This window comes from Cicer arietinum, chromosome 1, assembly GCF_000331145.2.
Source record: "Cicer arietinum cultivar CDC Frontier isolate Library 1 chromosome 1, Cicar.CDCFrontier_v2.0, whole genome shotgun sequence".
Classification (NCBI taxonomy): Eukaryota; Viridiplantae; Streptophyta; class Magnoliopsida; order Fabales; family Fabaceae; genus Cicer; species Cicer arietinum.
The window spans coordinates 53,338,327-53,361,894 of NC_021160.2; the positions used below are offsets into that span (position 1 = coordinate 53,338,327).

A 23,568-nucleotide genomic window follows, 5' to 3' on the forward strand; every position below is an offset into this window, starting at 1 on the left:
CCTACATATATATATATATTAAGGGAAATGTTGTTACATGAATCTCCTTCAACTCTTCCCAAAATATAATGGGATATGCACCAGCACCAGCACAGCAGCAAACATCATATGATGATCGTATTCGCATGCGCCGTGAAGAAAAAGGAAGCCTCTATGCTTGGTGTGTACATCTTTAGATTCCAATTTTCTTTATTTTCTTTTTCTGCTTCCAAAATTATCTTTCTCACACATAACACACTGATCAGTTGACTATTTGATTCAGTTTCTATGCACTCTGTTGCTGCTTTTGCTGCTATGAGAGTTGCAAGTGTTGCTCGGAACGCACCTGCTGTTGCTGTCCCTAGGTTGCCAAACTTCCAAAAGGCCTATGCCGAGTTTACATTTCATCGCTGCTGTTGTATGAAATGATGATTTTGGGAGCCATTAATGAATAATCTTTAAATACTTGCAATAAATTTGAGTTTTTGTTGTGACATTGTTCAAGAACATTTGAATCCTTTATTAAAGAAAGCAAGTGCTGCAGAACAAGCAGTAGGAGAAATTTAGTGCCGAGATCACTCGCATGATGATAATCATGATTTTCGCTAATAATACATTTATCAATAACTAGTAGTCCATGTTTCTATTTTCTGTGGTACCAATAGCCATTTATTCCATAAGAAAAACTAGAAAGCATTAGGCCTTATTATGTGTTTGATAAAAATATTCTCTATACATTTCAAGGAAAAATAGAGCTGATACATTGACTTATATCCACCGGTGATGAAAGTAATCAACGCCGAGTGGCCATTCAGATTCTCTCAAAGAATGGAAGAGCCAGCAATATCCTATCATCTAGTTAAACTAGACACCTAGGATTGGGTTTCTCTTTTCGTCTATTTCGATGGATAGTAGATGTTGAGGATCTGATCCATTCGGACCCTGCGAATAAAGTGTAGGAAGGTATGCATTGTATGCTGGCAGGTAGCGAGAAACAAAATCTCTCACCTGGGGTGCACAAACCATGAAATTTTTTGCTTCAGGCATTAGAAGGATAATGTTGCATGCACTAAATAGACATTCATATATTCATATTTAATCAAAACATAAATAAATAACCAAGTAGTTGGACGAGCTCAAGTAGTTAAATGAGTTTCAGTTAAGATCGAATTGATCGAGTGTACCCAAGTTCAAACCTTGATTGGAACAATTATTAGCCAGACTTTTCTTACCTTCCAGCCAAACTTTGGATTACCAGGACCCTTTTCCCATGGAAACTGAAGGGTTAAGACAAAAAAAAATAAAATTCAAAACATAAATGCATGTGAGTAACAGACCTCATCATCAGACATTCCAGGATTGCCTGCTTCCCTCATTGCAATCTCAGCCTGCAATTTTAACAGTATAATGCATGGATGTTGTTACAACCAGGTTCTGAACACTGTAATTTCCGAAAGAGGATGTAAAAACAACCTACCTGCAAGCGCCACTGAAAGACGCAATTTGGGTCCTTAATCTTAATGACTATCCATGAATCTATATATTTGTCCCATGCATCATAATAAGCTTCAAGGCTTTTATTTACTGTTTCTAGCTGAAAAATGAGAATTTTTTATTATTTCTTTATACAAAATCAAAACTCATTACCAATTCCTCCCCTTATAAGAAAAGGATGGAGAATTTGCATAAGCAATAAGTCAGTATCATAAACTCAATGCGTATATTAAGAAACAAAAAGATACTTTACTAATCCTAACCTGGGGATCAACGGACGTTACAGCATCAACTGGAAGGGGTTTGAAACCAAGCATCCAGCCTTCAAACAACACAACCTAAAAGGCCCGTCTATGCATTGTTAATGGAAGAATCAACACTTATTTATGAAAGTATATACATTCACATGAGATAAAGACCAATTGTTTCATGGAAAGAATAATACTACATTACCAACTATCTTGGGGTACCTGAGCAAACAACTTAACTATTTATTGAATAAACGCTTCTCATATAAGAGCTTATGTCGTCAATGATTAAATTTTACAAGCTATTTACATTTGGATTTGCACAATTAAGAGGTATTTGCATTCCCAACAATTGTTTTCACTAATAAAATAGGATTTGGTGGTGAATGGGAATTGAAGATGGGATGACTGGATGAGAATAAGCTCCACATAAGTAGTTTTCATTAACTATCTTAGGGAGCTTAACCAAATAAGCTAAAACAAACTTATAGGTATATCATACATTATTTTTATAAGCTCTTTCAAAGACTTATACAAGTGCTTATATCACAAGATAAGCCCAAATAAGGTTTTTCAAAATGCCTCACTTATTACACTTTGAGTTTTGGTAGCAAATCCAATTATTTCAAAGATGTATTTTTCAAAGAAGTTCATAAATTTAATTGTGTTTCTTTTTTTATATTCAATGGAACGGAAGATAAATATTGATAGTAAAAAAATAGCAGACTTTTTTTCTCTTTTTTTGTCTCTGATGTATCATTTTTTTACTAATTGAACCAGACCTATTAGAAGCAATTTAAAAGTTACAATTGAAGATTCTCTTACTGTTAGGGGCCCTTCAATTTCAGGCCATGTCGATGGATCAGCCCGATCACCTCTCCCACCAAATGCAGACTTCAAAAACCAGGCAATTCACCATTAGCAACTACGAATTTAAAAAATGTTTAAATAGCCCAAGTATGCAATTTATGCCCTTACTTTATCATATCTTGGTAACTTCATCTTGGTACCTGGATACTTCAAATAACAACAAATTATACTTAAAATACAATATATTAGAGGGGGGAAAATGAGTACAGATAGCCACCTTCTTTGGACATTTTGGTTAAGGCTGTCAGAGTTTCAACAGAAAAAGCAAGATCATGGCTTCCTGCATTTCCACGAAACTGTAACGAAACAAGACAGGAAAAAATATTTTAGTCGACATTATCATAATGGCCTTAGATTATACTTGGTTGGCTACTTCTCAAATATGTGAATTATTACCTCAAGAAGTGCATTTCCTTGATTAGCTTCCCTTAGTTTATTCTACAATCCAAACACACTTTGTCATCCAAAAAGAAAAAGAGCGAGATGGAGGAGTATTAACCGAAAAATATATATTAGAAAACTGCTTCTGTATACCTGACCTTCAGCCGTCAAATAAAAATCATCTATCGATATTGTTGCTGACTTCCTGAAAATTTTATCATATAGTACCATTTTTTAATATATCTCTTTTTATATAGTCATCAAAACCAAAGATAAATTTAATGAATCATTACTTCAAAACTAAAGCCTACCTGCCAATCATTTGGAAAAGGTAGTCAAGAGCAAAGACAAGGGTTGTCTTTCCACAGCCTTGAGGAGCACTAAATCCAATCTGAATCATACAAAATGAAAAAAAAAAATATGAAGGCCTTAAACATTTATTTTCCTTACAAAATCCTATAGTTATTATATTTACAGTTACAGCTTATGTAAGCCTTCATAATAAGCTGCATAACACAAATACATACATAAAAAAACTAAGTGGCAGAAGGTTGTGAAAGAATTGAAGGAAGCCATATATATATGTACCACTAATGGAGGTATATCTTCTTCATCTTTGAATTTGGACTGATGCTGAACAATCTCACTTTCACACCAGAGGAAGACTGGTATATAGTAATGATAAAGCCTAACTTTTTGAGGCTCTGTCAAAAACAATTCATTAAGCTGAAATAGTCTGCATAGTTGCCGCCCATACGATAACCACTTATCTATAGACTCGGCCACCTTCTCTTGCGTCAAACCAATTTTTTCAACCAAAGGTCCTGAGCAAATAAATTCAAACAGGTCTTGCACAGAGGAAACTTGGGCAGGTGTTGAAGGAAATACTGAATATACAGGACCCTTCTTGTGCTCAATGCTGGCTGCAGGGGAGCTACTTTGCATCCATGAACTTCCACTGCCTGCAGGAAGTAATGTCATTGTGAACTGAAGATTTAGATGACATATGATGAACTAAATTGATTACAATATAGGCCTAATTGATATGACTGCTAATTCTAATCCTAAATAATTAGGCCTAATCTGGAATCACGTATGGCGAAGGAATATTTAGGTGGACTAATTCTAGCATCATGAGAAAGTGTAGTTCTTTTGCTTTTGGGGTAAACCCAATTATATCTTCGTGTATATCTAGTCTTCGAGATAACTGAGATTCACTTAAAGCGCTAACATCACACGAGGTGTTTTTTCATAGGCATCAGCCTTGAATTGATTCGCCAACCAAATGTTTAAGGAGACACAAGTATCTACCACCTGTGCCACATCATCATGTTAGTAAAAGTATAGCTTTTTTATTGTCTCAACCATATGGTTCTCAAGAGAAAAGGGCCCTAGTTATCCGATTTTGGATGAGAGGTAAGTAAAGACAGGCTTACTAAAAGCATAGCATTTAAGCATGAAACTATAGTTTCTAATACTGTTTCTATAATTTAAATACCAAAGATGAGAACTTGCTATGAAGCTGAAGCAGAAACAGAGTTTTGTGACATGCATGCATTACCAAACAAGCTTAATATTAGTAGGATATCATCAATTCGAAATTTCAGGAAGATATAATAACTGAAATTGAATTTGGAATAAAAAGTACCTGACTTTGAGAAGTGGGAGGAAAGGGAATTGGAAAAGAAATGAAATTTAGAATTGTTAGAATTAGAAAAACAGCAAAAAGATGAAATTGTAGGGTGCAGTGTCTGAGAGAACACATTCAAAGTCGCCATTTTTCTCTAATTTGCAACACAAAAATTAGCAACGAAGCTTAGCCGCCACGTATTCTTGGCCAAACAAACAACTTCACAGATTGGAAATTGGAAATGGAGCACCAGAAAAAATAAAATAATATTATATATGCAATTCAATTCAATTCAATTCATTTCAATTCTATCTATCTATCTACTGTTTGGATTTCTGCGCGTTTTTGTCTTCATATGGTTTACGTAACAATTTATAAAAAGTATGAAAACCTTATAAAGTTCTAATCATTTTGACAACAAGTACAAAAATATGATTCTCACATAATAAAAAGTAAATTTACCTTCATCCATGGCGAAATCACGATAGAGTAAAAAACTATAAATAACCTTCTTGAGACTCTCTCTTCTTTGAGAGTCGACACCACTAAACTATTTACAAGAAATAAAATTAGTGCATTTAATTTAGTCAAACATAAAAATTAGTGCATTTTATTTATTAAATATCAAATCATTTTTTATATTTACAATTTTATTTTATAATGGTATATGAAAAAAAATATATGTTTTATAGTGTCCATCTTATTTTAATCTCAAATAAAATTTGAAGATTTAAATTTCTAACTTAAAAGTAAACTGCTAAAAATTAAATTTTTAATCAGAATTCAAGAATACTCATGTTTAATATTTGACTTTATATGTTGATCATAGTATGCAAAGAATTCAGAAAAAAAAAAAAATTGTTTAGAAAATACTTTAAAAAATCACACAAACATTTCTTAGTCTCTTTGTCTCTTTAATATATTTTTATGTTTTATCTTTCTCTATTTTTTTATGTTCACTATGTTATGTTATCAATTTAAAAAGTCTCACCTTGCAAGACTTTGTCAACTATTTAATATTTTTTTCTATTCATCTATCTCATTCTTTTATTGTAGTAATTATAATTTTGTATTCTTATTTAATTAAATTGTATAAAACATTAACTCTAATGAAAAAATATTTTAGCAAAAATACAGTAAAAGAAGGCATATGTATTGATGCAGGTCTATAACTAGTAAAATATTTTATTAAGTATTTAAGAAAATATAGAGAATTTAAATTTGTAAATAATATTGTTTGTGTTGAAAAATTGACTATAGGGGGTAAATTTTCCCCAACTATAGGGTATACAAAAATGAGTGACATTAGTATTGGGCCAGCCCAAACCAAATGTATTAGCGTTTGATTCTTATAGGGTAAGTGTGTTAGAAGAAGAGAGGTGTGAGTGAGAATGGCGGAAGAGGCAGTTCTGGGTTACCTGGAAAATAACAATGAAATTAGAGATTCAGGTGATTTTGCAGCCGAACGCGGCATTGACCACAATGAAATAGTCAACGTCATTAAGAGTCTCCATGGTTTCAGATACGTCGATGCCGAGGTAGGTAACTTTATCATATTCAAAATCCAATGTATAAAACGGAAATCGTATTATAACAAACTTGATTGGTTATTGTGGACAGGACATTAAGAGGGAGACATGGGTTCTAACTGATGAGGGGAACAATTATGCTAACGTTGGATCCCCCGAAGTTCAACTAATGTTGGCTATTCCACCTCAGGGTATCTCCAGAGATGAACTTCAGGTTCGTTTTTTTTTTTATTCCCTTCCAATTTACACTCTTTTTTCTGCAACTGTTTTTGAAATGTATTTTAATTGTTGTTTTATGGTTGCAGAAAAATTTGGGTCCTACAGTCTTCAAGATAGGTTGTGCTCAGGCTGCTAAGAATAAATGGGTGGAGATGGGAAAACAACTCATATCTAAGAAGGTATGTTCTTTATTCTAACTTCTAAATTTCCTACTTTTTGGTATTTTGTTTGATTATAATTTCAAAATTATTGTATCTTGATGTTTGGTTTACTTTGTCATTTGAGATGAGAGTTACTTTATGGTTTGTGAAATATTTGTCATAAACCGATTTCTTGCTGCAGGTCGAACATGTGGAAGACAGAGTTAAAGACCTGCTTCTTCAAATACAACAGGGACAGGTGTGTACTACTAGCATGAATGATTTTGTTTGTTAGTAAATTTCTTAACTGTGTTGAGGCTTGTGAGGAGTTAACTAGAGGTTTTGCCAATGCTAATGTTCCATTAGAATTGAGTAGGTTAAATGCTGAGATACAGTCAAATTTGTCTATTCCTAAATCAGATAATAGTGGTAATGTGAAATATTATGTGTTCATTAAAGTCAATCACCCTCTTTACCTGGTTTTGCATTCAACTTTTAAAGCGGAGTCTTGACAATTTCTATTCATGCTTGTTTGGAAATTGCTGTTAACCTGTCCTTTCATTGCTAAATACGATACGGAATTGATAGCTCACTTCCAGTCTCATTATTCTTAACATACTCACCCACAAGTTCACAATAACATTGATGAAATGAAGATTCAATGAAGGAAGTGGCTCCGGTGTATAGAGAGGACCTCACCATTTAAAAACTAATCATAGAAACGATGGAACCTACCCTTTTTTGGTCTATTTCTATTTTTGATAGCATGCACTTGTTGATTGTTGATGGGGACGCCAGGTGGCAGGGTAGTCTAGTTTTTTTTTTTTTATCAAATTACCAACCTCTTGAAATATGTGTTTTAGCGATATGCCTATAGACTAGGTCTGTACTCATGGGTTTGTGATAATACCTTGGCGAAAGTGGCAAGCTTTTGTGTGGAGCATATGTGAGACTGGTACAGGTATAGAAAGTTGGAAGAGGGGATTTGAGACCTTTCATTCTCTTTACTCTGTAGTTATGACTTATGATGAGGTGTGACTGCACTCAATTTCATGGGTGAGTGGTGATGGAAACCAGTTTTATGGACACCCCTATTTGCTTGAGGAGATTTTTGTCTTTACCTTTTTGTTTCCTCCTTATGTTAATTATATACAGGGCTACTTATCATTTTTCTTTATCAGTTTTCCCTGTAAGTTCTTCATATCTCATATCAAATTTTATTGTATGTTGCAAATGCAGGGCATTGGTTCAGATGATATCAAAGCACTCAAAGCAAGAAAGCTTATTGTTCCACAGTAATAATAATTTCACTTGATTGTTCTTCAAACAATTGCCGATATAATGAATATTGTGTAAATGATTTGCCTATTCTTTCATTATTGAAATTTTTATTGATATCTTACAATCTAGGACTTGGAAAGGTTACTCAGTGAAAAAGGGTCCTAGCTATGCTCCAAAAAGAAAGAAGGTTGTCACTGATTTAACTCGAGATAATTTTCAGAGGTACTGTTTTTGCTTAAACTGAACCTAAACTCGGGGTTTGGGGGGTTTTTAACACCCTTCAAGCTTCTACTTTGTGCAAAACATTTTTAGTGAATTTGCATCATATCTTATAAACTCTGACTATACCCTGTTACTTTGTTGCAGTGGCGAGTGGAAGGAATTAGAGTTCAAAGAGTACAATTACAGTGCTAAAGGTCAGCCTCTTGAGGGTGGCCATCTTCATCCACTCTTAAAGGCAAGGAGATATTTCCCCTGATCTTCCTCGTTTCCCCAATCTCCTTTAGATTAACTGAATATAAATAATATATATATATATACATATATATATATAGAGAGAGAGAGACTTAACTGAAAAATGACAACAAAAAATTCATATTCAGGAAAACATAAGCAAAACCTGTCCAATCTTTACAGTGAAATTGTGTCATTTGATCAATTTAGTTGAGCGAAAAAGAGAACACTTTTGTTGTTGATTATGTTTTTATCCCAAACATATTTGATCATTTTTGTATTTAATAGTTCTGGAAATTTTCCATTTTCAGGTACGGTGTCAAATAAAACAGATTTTCCTCTGTATGGGGTGAGTCTAATATTTGTCATGTGAAAGCCTGGTGTCTTTTGCGGTAAATATTTGTTTCAACCTTTGAGTTTAACATTTTATGATGGTAATATAATGTTGCAGGTTTGAGGAGATGCCCACAAATAATTATGTTGAGAGCAGGTAATTGTTGTTTCCATGTCAATAATTTTTTATATCTTGGTGTGCAATAGTGGAATAACAATAAATTTATATCAAACCCCCCCATCAGTAGTCCAATCCTAGTGACTTTCTTGATTTACGAAGTATGCTCAAAACATAAATAACAATAAATTTAATTGCAATAAAACAATAACTCTCAAAAGTATGACAATGCAAATCAAATTTTGTGCTCTTTAAGCATGCTTTCAAGCAAGCATATAAAAAATCAAATATTTAGAAGTTTTTGCAGCCTGATGCCTTCAATAAATCCGTAGTAGAAGTGATAATCAAATAAATCCCAAACTTTTGGATATTCTGGGAGTTGTTGGATTGCAGCCGTAAAATATAAAAGCTGAATCCAAATTCCTGGTGCACTGAATTGAATCACTTTAATCTGTGTTTCAGCGAGTATAGAGTGATGTTGTGGAACAATTTGAAAATAGCCAAAATCTTTGGTTTTAATGATGGCAAGGTGATAATGAAGTAATTTTTCTTTTTTATGATTGAGAACACCTTGTGTTTGTGGAGAAGTTCCTTCAGTGGTGACCTGAGATCATGAAAAGAAACTTAAAACTGTTTTAGAATAATGCATCAGAACATCATGACTAAAGTAACTGTCATAAATGTATACATTTTCTGAATTACATGAATCATATTGCTTAGTGTGTGTAGTATGGCGAGTAGCAGTACATGCCTGCTCTCACTGTAAACTTCACATATGATTGTTTTAAATGGCAGCTTCTGGAACTTTGATTCTTTGTTCCAGCCCCAACAACATCCAGCTCGCGATTCACATGACACATTCTTTTTGGATGGTTAGTAAATTCCTTCTTATTTCAATGCTAGTCAAATCTCCTTTGCTTCCATCTTGAGTACATGTTATACATCTGCAGCTCCTTCAACAACAAAGGAACTGCCTGAAGATTATGTTCAGCGGGTGAAGCAAATTCATGAATATGGTGGTTATGGGTCTAGGGGGTATGAGCTTGAGCACCCTCAATACACTTTTAAACACAAGCTATTTATTGATAGACTGAAGTTCAAATTGCTTTCTGAGGGTAACGTTACAATTTAATTCCTTGGTAGATACACATACGACTGGAAAAGAGAGGAAGCAAATAAAAACCTTCTGCGGACCCACACCACTGCTGTTTCTTCCAGGATGCTTTACCAGCTGGCACAGGTATGTATCTGTGTTTGAATTTGTTGTATCATGTTTTTGTGAATGCATATATGATTGTGTTATGTTTGGGGCCATTAGACCTCCTAGTATCTTCATTTTAGTTTCAGATTTTTAATTTAAATTTGCAAGTTATATGTATTTATGGTTTAAAGGTGGATTAAGCTATTTTACTTTGTGCATCTGTGTTCTGGTTTTTGCTTGTTGGATATTTCCACAGAATTAAGTGATTGTACTTTCTAAGTTCTTGCACGCTATAGCTTGCATCATTTTTGTGTGCCATTTTAATGTTTATGCAGAAACCATTTTCTCCGAAAAAATATTTCTCTATAGATCGTGTATTCCGAAATGAAGCAGTTGACCGAACACATCTTGCCGAGTTCCACCAGATAGAAGGTACGTGGGCTACTAAGTTATTGGGATCAGGGTTTTAGTTCTTAAATTGTTCGTCTTCGACCCTTTGTACTAATGAAAACAATTTATCTTTGATGGTCCAATTATGATTTTATTTTACACATCATATTAAAGAGGGGTGGGGAGTTACTCGATTATATTTTTCTGCACCAGGGCTTTAATCTCAGAACTGATTTTTTTCCTACAAATTTATTGATTTTTGTGATGCCATGATTTTGCATTTTGATTCAGGCCTTGTATGTGATCGAGGACTCACTCTCTGTGACTTAATAGGAGTTCTACATGATTTCTTCTCACGCTTAGGTAATGCTCTCTTATAATGAAAAACTTGATATGAGTTAAATGCCAAATTTATGTTTTAAGTTAAATAATTATTGCCCACAACCAAGTTTATCAAAGACAGGTTTTAGGAGTACATTTAGTCTGTTATTGATCTTAGATGAAAAATTCTTTATTGAGTTCAGGCATGACGAAGCTGAAATTCAAGCCCGCTTACAATCCATACACAGAACCTAGCATGGAGATTTTCAGGTCAGTATTCGGTAATGATTATTTGACCTGTAATCTTGATGATTGATTTCCTTGGACTGCATATAAATCAAGTAAGTGCTCTTAACAGTTACCATGAAGGCTTTAAAAAATGGGTAGAGGTTGGAAACTCTGGCATGTTTAGACCTGAAATGTTGCGGCCGATGGGACTTCCTGAAGATGTACAAGTTATTGCGTGGGGTCTTTCTCTTGAAAGGTGAGAACAAAACACTGAGAACGTCATAATCATTGCTAACAGTGAAATGAATTGATTTATAAAATTTAAATTCTTACAATGCTTTATTCAAATCTAATGAAAATATAGGGAAAATACAATACAACATGTTGATGGACGTCATTGAATTGATGTTAACTTGTTATTTTACATGAAAACAGGCCAACAATGATAATGTATGGGATAGATAACATCAGGGATCTCTTTGGACACAAGGTATTGTTATGGCATTATTTTAGCTGAATAAACTACTCTGTTTATTTGGTCTTTTTAAATGCATCAAACTTATTTCATGGGTTCTTATATGAAATGCTGATTTTTGAATTTGCAAAGTCATATTAATACATTATCCTAAACCATGTATTTTTGCAGGTGGATCTTGGCCTTATTAAGAAAAATCCAATATGTCGACTTGGAATCGACTAAAGTGATCCATTCATGTCTAATTGATGTCTTGTCGTTCATAATTTTTTATTTATCATCAAACAATACATGCGGATTAGTTCAATTTCTGTACGAAATTTTTTCTTTTGTGAGAAGTAATAGCATTTTTCTTTTGGTTTGGATATATATAAGACATGGGAAAGTTATTCAATTGCAATTTCTTTTGGTGTGGAAAAATTATATGATAGTGAAAAGCAATGACATGTTTTAATTTTTACCAATTGAACAAATCCTTTATATCAGTGGTGACAAAATACTTTCTTCTCCATGCAACTGGTGCTAAGTTACATTGGCGTTCATCTATTACTACAATAAGTAGGCAAGCCTAACTCTACCATAACGAGTCTTGGATTTTCCATGTGCAACGTCATTGTTAGAGCTTCACAAGTCGATCAAGTTGAAATTAGCAAGGTTTAACATGATAACGATAGTAGATAAAGAAAAATGATTGCATTAAGAGTTCAAGCATGCATGAATACAGAGAAGATCTTTACCCCTTTTTTCTAGTATTTCCTCCGGAATGAGTTTGAGCTTGTGCCTTCCGCAGCACGACTCTACAGCTACATTATTCCCTAAAAATAAATTGAATTCTCCAGCAGTTGATAAGATTGGTCTTTGACACCAACTCATCATTTATAGGGAACACTATATGATCGAACTATCACCCCTTAGAGTAAATATCGCATGGGCAGATCCATGTGTTAGAAATTGGGGGCAGTTTTCTGTATTTAATAATTTTATTGTTATCCAATTCAAAATTAAATGCTGCCTCATTAAATAACGAGTTATCAAAAATATTGTTAAAAATTAGAAAAATAAATTTCATATGTATTTATTTGTGGTTGTTGTAGCAATTGCAACAGCTGAAAATGTTGAGGTATCTTTAACTTTTTAGGTATATAATGATATAACTTTTAGGGTTAAATAAATTTTTTATCTCTATAAATATATCATTTTTCGCTTTTAGTTCCTCTAAAATTTTTCTTCAAATATTGATCCCTTAAATATTTTCTATTAATAATTTTGGTCCTTATTTTTAAGTCATCTCATATATTTTATTCAACTTTTGAATGATTTTATACAATCATGTCTAGAACATTAGAACATTATAACATTAATAATCTCCCTACAAAAATTTAGTTTTCTTAACAAAAGATGAATTAAAAATATGAATTTTTAAATGCTAAAAACTTAAAAAATCATATTTAGTTCATTCATCTCTAATATAAATATCTATTGCATATTTAACTCCTATTCAAAAAAGTTAACAGAATAACTAATGTGTCTATGTTAGGTTCCTTGATAGAACTCAATAGCGAAAGGAAATTATTCATCCCTGATTTTTTATTGATTGAAAAGAAAAAGATACACAAAGCGAATACACTCCTACAATGGTATAAACCACTCAATTGCTAATTTTATCAAAGATCCTTTCAAATGGGTGGAAGCCTTTATTTATAGGCTGATTATACAAGGGATAGGATCCAACTAACACTAACCACCTAACTATAAAACAATAACTACTAACAACCTAACCATAAAACAAAAACATCATTATTTTCTAGTGTTTTTCCTGTAATAAACCGATAAAGGCTTATTCCTATTTAAATCTTCATTATTCCTATCAATACCTTCCCCTTCAAGTTCAACCTTGTCCTTAAGGTTGAATTCCGGAAATTGATTTTGGATTGTATTAACATCTTCCCAGGTGGCCTCCTCTACAGGCTTTTGCTGCCATTGAATTAACATTTGTTGCACTTGTTCTCGCTGTTGTTGTATGGTTCTTCTACCCAGTACCTATGAAGGCGTATACGTAGGGTCCTGCCCATGTAAATTTGTAGGTAGGGTTGTTTCCACCTCATGTTTTCCCACAACCAACTTTAATTGTGAAGCGTGGAAAACCGGATGAATGTGAGCCTCTGTTGAAAGTTGGAGTTTAAAGGTTGTTGTCCCGATTTGTTTTAACACCAAATAAGGACCATAATGCTTTAGCTGCTAGTTTAGGATGAAGTCGTGTTGGCATAGTAACCTGCCTGTGAGGCCTGATTTTTAAGTAAGTCCAATCTCTTTCTTTAACCTTGGTGGGTTTCCGGTGACGGTTTGCAAATTTGATCATCTGTTGGTGTGCTCTTCCCAAATGATATTTCAGTTGTCTCAACGCTTCGTCTCTGGTCATCAAGTCATGTGCCATTGCTTCCACTATAGTTTTCCCGGGTACAAATCGTGCTAGCGATGGTGGTGGTATGTCGTAAACTCTCTTAAAAAGAGTACACTTGCCAACCCGTTGAAAACTAGTATTATACCAATATTATGCCCATGGTACCATGTCTGCCCAATTTTTTGGTTGTTCCGTACTAAAGCAACACAAGTATGTTTCCAAGGTTCGGTTAAGTACCTCCGTTTGTCCGTCTAATTCAGGATGATAAGATGTACTCATTTTCAGCGTAGTTCCTTGCAACCTGAAGAGCTCCTTCCAGAATTGACTCAAGAAGGTCGAATCTCTATCGCTTACTATAGAAGCAGGTATACCATGAAGCCTTACCACTTCCTTCACAAATATTTCAGCAATGGAGCGAGCCGAGTAAGGATGCTTGATGAGAATAAAATGACCATATTTGCTGAGTCGATCCACCACCACTAACAGCGCGTCAAATCCCTTGGCCTTAGGCAAACTCACAATGAAGTCCATACTAATGTCTTCCCAAATTGCATTCGAAATCGGTAATGGTTGGAGCAGCCCCTCCGGAGATGATGCTTGATACTTACTTCGTTGGCAAATGTGGCATGCAGAAACATAGTCGTTGACTGTTGTTTTCATGCCAATCCAAAATAACAATTGAGCTAGTCTTCTGTACGTGTGAAAGACCCTGGAATGACCTCCTATCGGAGAGGTATGAGAGGTATGAAACTCATGCAGCAACTTTGGTATCCAACTAGACTTTGGTGGCAAAACCAATCTCCCCTTGTAATACAACCTTCCATTTTCCAAAGTATAGTTGCCATGTGACTCTGGCTTCTCCTTCAAGTCTTCACATATTTTATTTAGCACAGGATCCTGCTTAACCTCTTCATATATGAGGTTTATATCCTGCCAAAGAGGTCTAGTCACCACTTTTAACTCTAACTCTTCAGATTTTCTTGACAAAGCATCGGCAACTCTATTAGTGCTTCCCTTTTTGTAGATAATATCAAACTCATAACCCAATAATTTGGCTAACCAATTTTGTTGATTTTGTGTGGTGATTCTTTGTTCAAGGAGGTGTCGTAGAATTTTCTGATATGAGTAGACTATAAACTTCCTCCCAATCAGGTATGGCCTCCAATGGTGAATCGATAAGACCAATGCCATCAACTCCTTTTCATATACAGATTTGTTAAGGGAGGAATCTTCCAGTGCTTTGCTGAAGAAAGCAATTGGCCTCTTGTTTTGAGTAAGCACAACGCCAATCCCTCGCCCCGGCGCATCGCACTCAATGCTGAAAGTTTGATCAAAATCTGGCATAGCCAACACTGGAGCTGTTGTGACCACCTCTTTAAGTTTCGTGAAGGTTGTCGTACTATCTGAATTCCACTGAAAATTCCCTTTTTTTTAACAAATCAGTCAAGGGACGCGCTATCTTCCCATAGTTGCATATGAATCTCCGATAGTACCCAGTCAATCCCAAAAAAACCCCGCAAAGCTTTGATTGTCTTAGGGATAGGCCAATCTACAATTGCTTCCACCTTTTTGGGATCCATAGACACTCCTTTTTCAGAAATGAGGTGCCCCAAGTATCCTATTGTGGTCTGCCCAAATTCACACTTCTTTAAATTGGCATAGAATTGTTGTTGCTATAGAATGTATAATATGCACTTCAGGTGGCTCAAATGTTCCTTCCAGGACTTACTGTAAATGAGGATGTCGTCAAAGAAAACTAATACAAACTTTCAGAGATATGGCTGGAAAGTATCGTTCATGGCGCATTGAAAGGTGGCTGAGGCGTTGGTTAAACCAAACGGCATCACTAAAAATTCATAGTGACCTTGATGGGTTCAGAAGGCTGTTTTGTGGACATCTGCTTCATCATCTTGATTTGGTGATATCCCGACCTCAAATTTATTTTTGAAAAATACCTTGCCCCATTCAATTCATCCAACAGCTCTTCGATAACCGGAATAGGAAACTTATCCGACACAATAGACTTGTTTAAAGCGCGATAATCTACACAATCTCCAACCGTCGTCTTTCTTTTTAACCAAGATATATGGGCTTGAGTAAGGATTGTTACTTGGTCTGATTATTCCCGACTTAAGCATATCACCAACCTTTTTCGATCTTGTAAATGAGAGTACTGGTAAGACCTAACATTAACTGGATCAACACCCGTTCGGTTTGGTATTTTATGATATACGTCACGTTAGGAGGCAGCCCTGTAGGTTCAGCATAGACACCCTAAAACTCATCCAGAATCTGTTGTAATTCCTTCCTCTCTGATTCTGGAAGTTGCACTTTAACCTCCTGACATGTCTCTTTTGTTTCCAAACCCCATAATAATGAAACTGCTTCAATTTCGGTCATTTTCATGAGGGCTTGAGGTGAAACCAGCGCCTTGGATAACGTAGGATCACCCTTAATTTCTACCACAGCTCCTTGTGCCATAAATTTCATAGTGAGGGTTCTCCAATTTACTTTGACCTCCCCCAAGGTTGTCAACCAAACAACACTCAATATTAAATCCACTCCTCCTAATTCGAACAAAAAGAAATCTTTAATAGTCGTGTAGCTTCCCATCTGAATCTGAATTCCTTTGCAACATCCTTGGGTATCCTTTCCTTATCCATCCCACAATCAGACGGTGTATGTGATTGTCGGTTCGACGGACAATCCCAAACCTTTCACCAATTTAGTTGATACGAAGTTATGACTTGCCCCGCTGTCTATCAATATTAGCACCGCCGTTCCTTGAACAACCCCTTGCAACTTCATAGTTTGAGGTTGTGTCATACCCCCTGCAGAACATCTAGACAGGTCCATAACTTTGCATTATGGTCCATCCTTTAATTCCTCATCTTCTTTAGAGTCATTCTCCATCTCAACATCGACCAACTCCCCCTCTTCATTGATCTCCTCATTTTGTTAGCAGAATTACACGCAAACTACGCTTTGTGCAGCGATGACCAGGCTCAAATGATTGATTGCAGTGAAAACACTTTCGTTCCTCAAGTCTCTTCAAATATTCTGGATAAGGAAGGTGTTTAGCGCCTCTATTCCGACTCTGCATGGTACCTCCAGCCTGATTTGAGCCACTGCACGATGCCCCATAACCATTCCTACCAGATTCCGTGGGTGCAACATTTTTTCCAACAGTCGGGTTAGCCCGAACCACACTCGACCCGGTTCCTTGGTAGCGCAACCCAATTTTCTTGTTGCTATTCCCATCGTACACCATAGGGCATAATTCCCTGTGCGAATCTTCCACGTCTCTTGCCACCTCCATCGCTCGAACCAGAGTTCTTGGGTCATGGGGTCGAACAAGGTCGTGAAGCTCTTTGCGCAACCCATTCATGAAATAACCCAGTAGTTGTTCTTCGGGAACCGATTTTGCTCGTGCTATGAGTAACTCGAACTCGCGAATGAATCATCGACACTTCCACATTGTTTCAAAAATGCAAGATGTTCGAAGACAAACCTGCGATGCTCCCCTCCAAAACGACGCAAAAGTGCCTCGGAGAATCCTTCCCAAGTCGCGTTCTTGTTTTTGTCTAACCAGAACTGGAACCAATGCAAGGCGTCACCCTCCATGCTAATATGCGCAAGATTTAATCTTTCTTCGGTTGTTATTTTTTGAATCGTAAAGAACTTTCCAGCTCTGTTCAACCAACCAAAGGGATCAATTCCTTCAAAAGTGGGTAATTCCACTTTCTTTAACCACCAATGTGAGGCTGGATTTTCTTCCTCTTCTGATTCTTACTTGGAATTCTTCACACTCTTCTCCGATTATGATATCTCGGACGATTCTTGGGTCTTTCTTTTTGCTGCTATGATCAATTCTTGCATCGCACTTCTCAATTCTGTCATGCCGTCCTTCAATTGTTCCATATCTGTTCGCATTCCAAGAAAGACTATTTCATGCTCCCTGGTCCACTTTTCCATTGCTGTCATACGTGATTCCATCGTGCTTCCCATGGTTGTTAATGATCCGGCAAGTCTAACCAATTGTTAGGTTCCTTGGTAGAACTCAATAGCGAAAGGGAATTATTCGTCCTTAATTTTTTATTGATTGAAAAGAAAAAGATACACAAAGCGAATACGTTCCTACAATAGTATAAACCACTCAATTGCTAATTTTGCCAAAGATTCTTTCAAATGGGTGGGAACCTTTATTTATAGGCTGATTATACAAGGGATAGGATCCAACTAACACTAACCACCTAACTATAAAACAGTAACTACTAACAACCTAACCATAAAACTGAAACATCATTATTTTCTATTGTTTTTCCTGTAATAAACCAATAAAGGTTTATTCCTATTTACATCTTATTTATTCCTATCAGTCTATGTATATAGATGTAAAAAAATAGGAGTTCTGGATAACAATAAACCAACTTAATATATTTGTTTCTTGGTACCAAATAATATTTTTATTTGAACAATGATTAAGAATCAGTATCTAGTACTTCTCACATGGAGTATTTCCTCTCACACAGAGATAATATATCTTTAGTCCACATATCTTCTTGCCATCAAATAATCCATCTATCAAACACAATATTTTGTGAGTGAAACAGAACATGAGCCAAAACTAACAACCATAAAATTTCCAAAGGAAGTAACTACATTAGTCTAAGGCATCTCATGTCACTGCTACAACAATTACAGCATTTGAATATGAATCTGAATGAATCCAAGACATTCTTGGCAACATGCTTGCTTCATTCTGGTGTTTAATCAAAACATCAGACAACTAACTAAGCAAGAACCCCAACCAAATAGGTCATACAAATGTATATACAAAACATATCAAAGAATATTTGGAGGTAGAATTAGATTAGACACGATGAAGTCTCCTTCTGTGACTTGTACACATCATCATAGCATCTATCTGTTACAAATTAGGGGTCTCTTGCATTCATTTCTTCATCTTCAGAACATTGTTTCAAGCACTTTTGGTGAAGACAAAGCTGCTACACATTTGAACTGCAACAAAAAATTCTCATTATGATCACATGCAAGTCATCACTAGTAAACAAGATTTATATGGAAACATAAAACTTCTCTTTTTGTCATACCTTGTCTTGTGTGTACTTGGTGCGAATCGCGGTTAAAGGGCAATCATTGCTATTCAGCTGTAGATCCTGTAAAGTAACAACTGTTGCTTTCAAATCCGATGCTTTGTAAGCGGCATAGTGTTCAAGAGTTGAATTCTGCAAAAGATAGTAACATTAAACATCATGAATACAAATGAAGCTCATGTTATGTTTCCTTTGCGTAACTTCTTCATATGGAAGGAAAAACATGAATTAAAGATAAACACCAACCCATGGGTGACTTGACTGATCTAATGTCCATCTCGCGAGAAACACTGCAGATGCAGCAATCATCGAAGGAAGGAAATTTAAGAAACCATAGCTCATCAATGTTAGTTCAGCAAGGTAATTGGCCAAGTACTCCAACTCAATGTTAGGTCTCTGCATGTTTTTTTCAGTAGGCAAGTAATAATAATAATAAGTATTACTAAAAAACGAATCAATCGAAGATCAAGCATCATTGCACCAGATCAATCTTTTCACCTCGTATGAAGCTTGTGCCGCTCTAAGAAACCTCCTAAGAAACCAAGAATGTACTAAAATAAGAGGATATCCATGGATTTATTTTTTTTTTGGTAAAGAACTATTAAAAGATAAAAATTTCAAGAAGTACCTGAGAAAAATTTTCGTAGTGGGAGCAAACAGTTGATATGAAGAGGACTTCAACACTTGAATTTCCATTTTTAGTACCTGTTAGTCACTTAACTTTTGAATATATGGGATCCAATAATTCAGATAAGAGTTAAACTGTTGTGATCCATATGAAATTTCAACTTTCAGTTTTGATTCATATTTTTCTTGGTATTTCAGCATTAATCATTTAAGAATCAATCATTTATTGTTGAAAGATCAAGACACACCTCCTCTTTTGTGTATGTGTTGTCTGTGATGAAGCAGAAGTCTTCAATACGCGGGCCATGAATTTCTTCGTACTTCCTTCAATCACATACGAAAGAAGACAAAAGAACATTATTAAGTACGGATGCACAATATAGTAATATGTTGAAACATTATCATAGTTGTTACATTGTAGAACAAAAATAAATAACTGACTGTATATTTTCTACAGTTAAGTTAGACTCTAGAGTGCTTATATCTGGCTTCAGCTATTCACTGGTAACTTGTCAAGTGCACGATCAATTTACTTTTGGCATTCTCTTTATATTATGGTATAGCGTAGCGGAAAGACAGACACTGATGTGTCTATCTGTTTTATTTAGATGTCAATACTTTTGCTAAACTCTTTCTTGAATGACCATTCATTGACACAGCGAAACGAGGATACAGTATGTTACTATGTTGTCTTCTCAGAAAAACCATAATGGAAGACAAGAGTTCAACTTCCTTGAATTCAAGAACTTACGAGGCAATTAGCATGCAAGTGATGCCGAGCAGCTGAAGTTTCTGTCTTTCAATGTAATTTTTGGAGAGAAACCAATCTATGAGATACACGGTAAGGTAAAGAGTGTCTGCTAGCAAATTGTACTCCTCAGAAACCTGAAAATGAAGTTCAACACGAGGGAATTCGATGAAATATTCATAATTCGTCAACTCAGTATACACCTAAACATCAATGTAAGTAAGTAACCAGAAGCAACAGCTTCACAAACTCAATTTAGTTCATATAGTTCAGCAAACACCTTGTAGTTTCAATATGCCGTGACAATATTAGAAAGTCAAATAATGCAAACCTCTACAAGCCAATCAATCAGTATCCCGCGCATGCTTGAAGTTATATCTTGCTGTACTGTTTCCATGAAGTTAGGAGGAAGCCTTCTCGACAGCTGAAAAATAAAATGTTTTTTAGCGAACATGGCATAAAAAGAAAGAAAAAAAAAAAAGAAACAGTTGCAGAAAGGTTAAGTATCAAAGCGATGACTCAGTTCAATATATGTTTTTTTACCAATTGCCAGGCATTTTATAAAGTTCATAACTATATGCCATAAATTCAGACAAAGGTTGTTTTTACACCAGTGAAACATTTTATGGTACTACAGTACTATGCTAGTTATTATTGAGTATATGACACATGAAAAAACTTAAAACTCAGAAAATTCATCGCAGTAAAAAAGTTGAAATTTTTTCTTAGGAGCTGCATCATCTTAAATCTTGTTGTATAGAGCAATTGATATAAGAAAGGACATTTCTGTTTCTATATAATACTACCATTTGGGATGTGAAATGAGTCAGTTGAATGCTGAGTATAATCTTGTAACTTTCAACAAAAAGTGACGTCGATAGAGACAATAATGAAAGGGCATTTACAGCACAAACCTCAGCAACACGCAAGTTGTCATATATAGCAGCGGCATAGTGGCTGCATAGTTGAGGATCTTCAATATCAGCATCTATATTAGGAACATCTGGATCCTTTGACGCGTTCAGAAGTTCAGAAACAGTACCTTTCTTGGCTGTAACAGTTTGCGAAGCTGCTGAGCGCAAAAATAGCAACACAACAGTTACATCAACTAAATAAATAAAAATTGGTTTATTTTATGAAGGTCATGAACAGATTAATCAACCCAGTGAAAAGTATTATATTTGATTATATAATCATAAAATCTTCTTACTATTATAATACATTAAGAAAGAAGCAGATTTTCTTTAACTTTCTCTTTACAAGTAAGCTTGATTGCTTCAAATATTTACTCAGTTGTGCTATAAATAACAATTTATAACATTGTAAGGTTAGTAAAGGTGTATTTTACCACAGAAAAACACAAAACACTTGTTTGCAAATCAGGACACTAATTTCCTATATGCCATAATGGTGCTCTATTTACAATTTTGTTATATACTCCTCAGACTGTGAAAGCTCATTCAGTCCTTTGAATTCCTCAGAAGAACCATTCATATAGTGATCCCTTAAAAAACAGTAAAAACAAAAAAAATATGTGGTATCATAATATGCAGGAAAAACCTTTATTATTAGAAATCAAAGAATGAGCAGATATTCCAGATGACTGGCTAACTATCTCAGCTTTTGAGCCAGTTTGAAATTGTGGTAGCTCCAGAGAAACTGACGGAACCTTGATCGAAATATTGACTTGAGCAGGGTTAATTAGCTTCCTTTTCTTAGCCTGGCAGACACAGAAGTTACATGGTATGGCTTAGCCACTATTGAGATATGAATCCATCAATACATTTCAAGACCAAAACAACAACCATAAGATCAAAACCGAAACAAGAATCATGGGTTGAAGCTTATTTACAGAAGATTGGATGCATGGCAACCTGAATTGTAGTTGGATTTAAACAGCTCCTCTTTGAATTTTCGCCTCGAATGTTAGTGACATCCCCAAAAACAGCTCTTTTCTTACGCGGAAGACATGTATCATCCGAAACTGCTCTTTTTGAATTGTTTCCTAGTGGCTGCTTTTGACTTTCGTGCGGTACATCCTTCAATGGTGGCAACTGTTCAGTTGCACTTAAAGCCGCAGCCCGTGCACGAGTTAATCGAACCGGGACCTTTTCAGCTTTCAAACTGATATTCTTTGCTTTCTTCATCTCTACAAGATCTAGAAGAACCTGATACTAAATCTTGATGTTTGAATTCTACAATGCAATAGCAAATTATGAGCTAGGAAAGGAATCAACATCAATGTGCATACATTAGTAAATTGTAAACATAGATTCAAATGAATATCAAGTAACCAAAAACAAGAAAATGTAATTAAGAAAATTGAAACAATATTTTAATAAAAGACACATCTTTATTTAGTTTTTAGCTGATCAACAACCTAACATCAAAGAAACACACTTTCCTTGGTACATTCAACAATCTCCAAGTCAATGTTTTGAAATGCACAAAAGAAAAATACAAACTTTTGATTAGATAATATAGGTTCATTCAAAATGAAGCATGCAATTGAAAAACACATTTTTTTTACCAAATAGCAATAAAAAAAAAAAGACAACAATAACAGATACTGGGTCCCTTCCCCTTGACCCTTCAGCAACATGAAAATGGGAAAGGAAAAAAAAAAGCATTTTTATTTCAAATTAAAAATCTTGTCAAAGTTTCCCATTTGAAAATGTGTATCCAAGACTCAATCTTTATAATTTTTTTCTCTATTAAGGTAAGTTTCTCATTGACCCAAATAATGATAAACCCCAATAAAAAACCCACCAAGAAAAAAAGAAAGAAAGAGTAGAAGTAAAATGTGGGATTAATTAAAGAGATTTGAGAATGAAGAATGACCTGAGATTTATGCATGAAGCTCCACCATTGAAGATGAGAGATGAAAGGTCACAGAACAGAGAGAAAGAAAGAAAGAGACAGTTCCAATTTTATCTTCGTACTAAACACACATTATGTGTCTTTGTTGAGAACAGCTATGAAATGAAAAATAGGGAAAGCGGGATGTGGATTTGGTTTAAAATCTCTATCAGAGAGAAGAAAAAAACAACATTGGAGAAACAACAATTTAATTATAAAATTAAAAATGTTTTTTAAAGAAATTATTATTTGACTACACTTTTGGGTTTCCTTCTTTTATGTTGACTCAATATCATCAAAGTAACGCTTCATTGAGTGTGTGTCAAGATATGCTGCTACTTACTTTACACACACATCACCATATTTTTCAAATACTAAGAACACCAAAATATGGATTTTTTTTCATGCTTTTAAAAAAAAAATCAGTTGAGATAGATTTTACGGATAATTTGTATAATTTTAAAAAAAAAATTAATTATAGTGTTAGTTCTCGTATTTTCAATAATATATGAAATTAATCTCCTTA

The 23,568-nt window shown here is 34.9% G+C and overlaps 3 protein-coding genes and 1 non-coding gene across 6 annotated transcripts; 2 read left to right on the plus strand and 2 right to left on the minus strand.

Moving 5' to 3' along the window:
- Nucleotides 1-6: 6 nt before the first annotated feature.
- On the plus strand, nt 7-475 carry LOC101500577 (uncharacterized). The gene is made up of 2 exons (XR_003471327.2): nt 7-160; nt 263-475. It is a non-coding gene; the product is annotated as an uncharacterized protein (transcript).
- Nucleotides 263-4,958, minus strand: LOC101500262 (D-glycerate 3-kinase, chloroplastic). Of its 2 annotated transcripts, none has more exons than XM_027331516.2 (12): nt 4,621-4,934; nt 3,561-3,934; nt 3,284-3,363; nt 3,126-3,177; nt 2,988-3,029; nt 2,809-2,887; nt 2,700-2,731; nt 2,547-2,615; nt 1,737-1,811; nt 1,457-1,573; nt 1,317-1,367; nt 263-517 (listed from the first exon to the last, which is right to left on the minus strand). In XM_027331516.2, the coding sequence occupies exons 1-12, from the start codon at nt 4,748-4,750 to the stop codon at nt 377-379; spliced, it is 1,242 nt and encodes a 413-aa protein (XP_027187317.1). In that variant the 5' UTR covers nt 4,751-4,934; the 3' UTR covers nt 263-376. The 2 variants fall into 2 exon arrangements, with proteins under 2 accessions (XP_027187317.1, XP_004486714.1); XM_004486657.4 differs by lacking the exon at nt 263-517 and adding an exon at nt 564-987 and having other exon boundaries at nt 4,621-4,958.
- A 1,004-nt stretch (nt 4,959-5,962) lies between these two features.
- LOC101499922 (phenylalanine--tRNA ligase alpha subunit, cytoplasmic-like) lies at nt 5,963-11,684 on the plus strand. Its single transcript, XM_004486656.4, has 18 exons — nt 5,963-6,140; nt 6,223-6,345; nt 6,437-6,529; nt 6,693-6,749; nt 7,730-7,785; nt 7,901-7,993; nt 8,138-8,228; nt 8,536-8,573; nt 8,676-8,714; nt 9,471-9,547; nt 9,626-9,710; nt 9,819-9,915; nt 10,212-10,308; nt 10,558-10,629; nt 10,791-10,857; nt 10,946-11,071; nt 11,251-11,305; nt 11,462-11,684. The coding sequence occupies exons 1-18, from the start codon at nt 5,994-5,996 to the stop codon at nt 11,513-11,515; spliced, it is 1,467 nt and encodes a 488-aa protein (XP_004486713.1). The 5' UTR covers nt 5,963-5,993; the 3' UTR covers nt 11,516-11,684.
- Nucleotides 11,685-18,308: 6,624 nt separating this feature from the next.
- Nucleotides 18,309-23,201, minus strand: LOC101499196 (cyclin-A2-4). 2 transcript variants are annotated; one of them, XM_004486653.4, is made up of 12 exons: nt 23,025-23,201; nt 22,058-22,378; nt 21,744-21,903; nt 21,098-21,255; nt 20,515-20,607; nt 20,187-20,320; nt 19,684-19,759; nt 19,437-19,513; nt 19,307-19,340; nt 19,055-19,204; nt 18,806-18,940; nt 18,309-18,713 (listed from the first exon to the last, which is right to left on the minus strand). In XM_004486653.4, exons 2-12 carry the CDS (start codon nt 22,328-22,330, stop codon nt 18,660-18,662), a joined length of 1,344 nt encoding a protein of 447 aa, XP_004486710.1. In that variant the 5' UTR covers nt 22,331-22,378; nt 23,025-23,201; the 3' UTR covers nt 18,309-18,659. The 2 variants fall into 2 exon arrangements, with proteins under 2 accessions (XP_004486710.1, XP_004486712.1); XM_004486655.4 differs by having other exon boundaries at nt 21,098-21,252; nt 23,025-23,199.
- Nucleotides 23,202-23,568: the final 367 nt, after the last annotated feature.

Coding starts and splice junctions, on each gene's coding strand:
- LOC101500262 (XM_004486657.4), bottom strand. CDS start 4,750: ATGGCGACTTTGAATGTGTTCTCTCAGACACTGCACCCTACAATTTCA. Junction 2,616..2,699: donor AGTTACCAAGATATGATAAA/GTAAGGGCATAA, acceptor TGGTTTTTGAAG/TCTGCATTTGGTGGGAGAGG. Junction 1,368..1,456: donor TCTTTCAGTGGCGCTTGCAG/GTAGGTTGTTTT, acceptor TTAAAATTGCAG/GCTGAGATTGCAATGAGGGA.
- LOC101499922 (XM_004486656.4), top strand. CDS start 5,994: ATGGCGGAAGAGGCAGTTCTGGGTTACCTGGAAAATAACAATGAAATT. Junction 8,715..9,470: donor AATAATTATGTTGAGAGCAG/GTAATTGTTGTT, acceptor TTTAAATGGCAG/CTTCTGGAACTTTGATTCTT. Junction 10,630..10,790: donor TGATTTCTTCTCACGCTTAG/GTAATGCTCTCT, acceptor TATTGAGTTCAG/GCATGACGAAGCTGAAATTC.
- LOC101499196 (XM_004486653.4), bottom strand. CDS start 22,330: ATGAAGAAAGCAAAGAATATCAGTTTGAAAGCTGAAAAGGTCCCGGTT. Junction 21,256..21,743: donor TTTGATTTCTAATAATAAAG/GTTTTTCCTGCA, acceptor TTTTGCGCTCAG/CAGCTTCGCAAACTGTTACA. Junction 19,341..19,436: donor ACTACGAAAATTTTTCTCAG/GTACTTCTTGAA, acceptor TTGGTTTCTTAG/GAGGTTTCTTAGAGCGGCAC.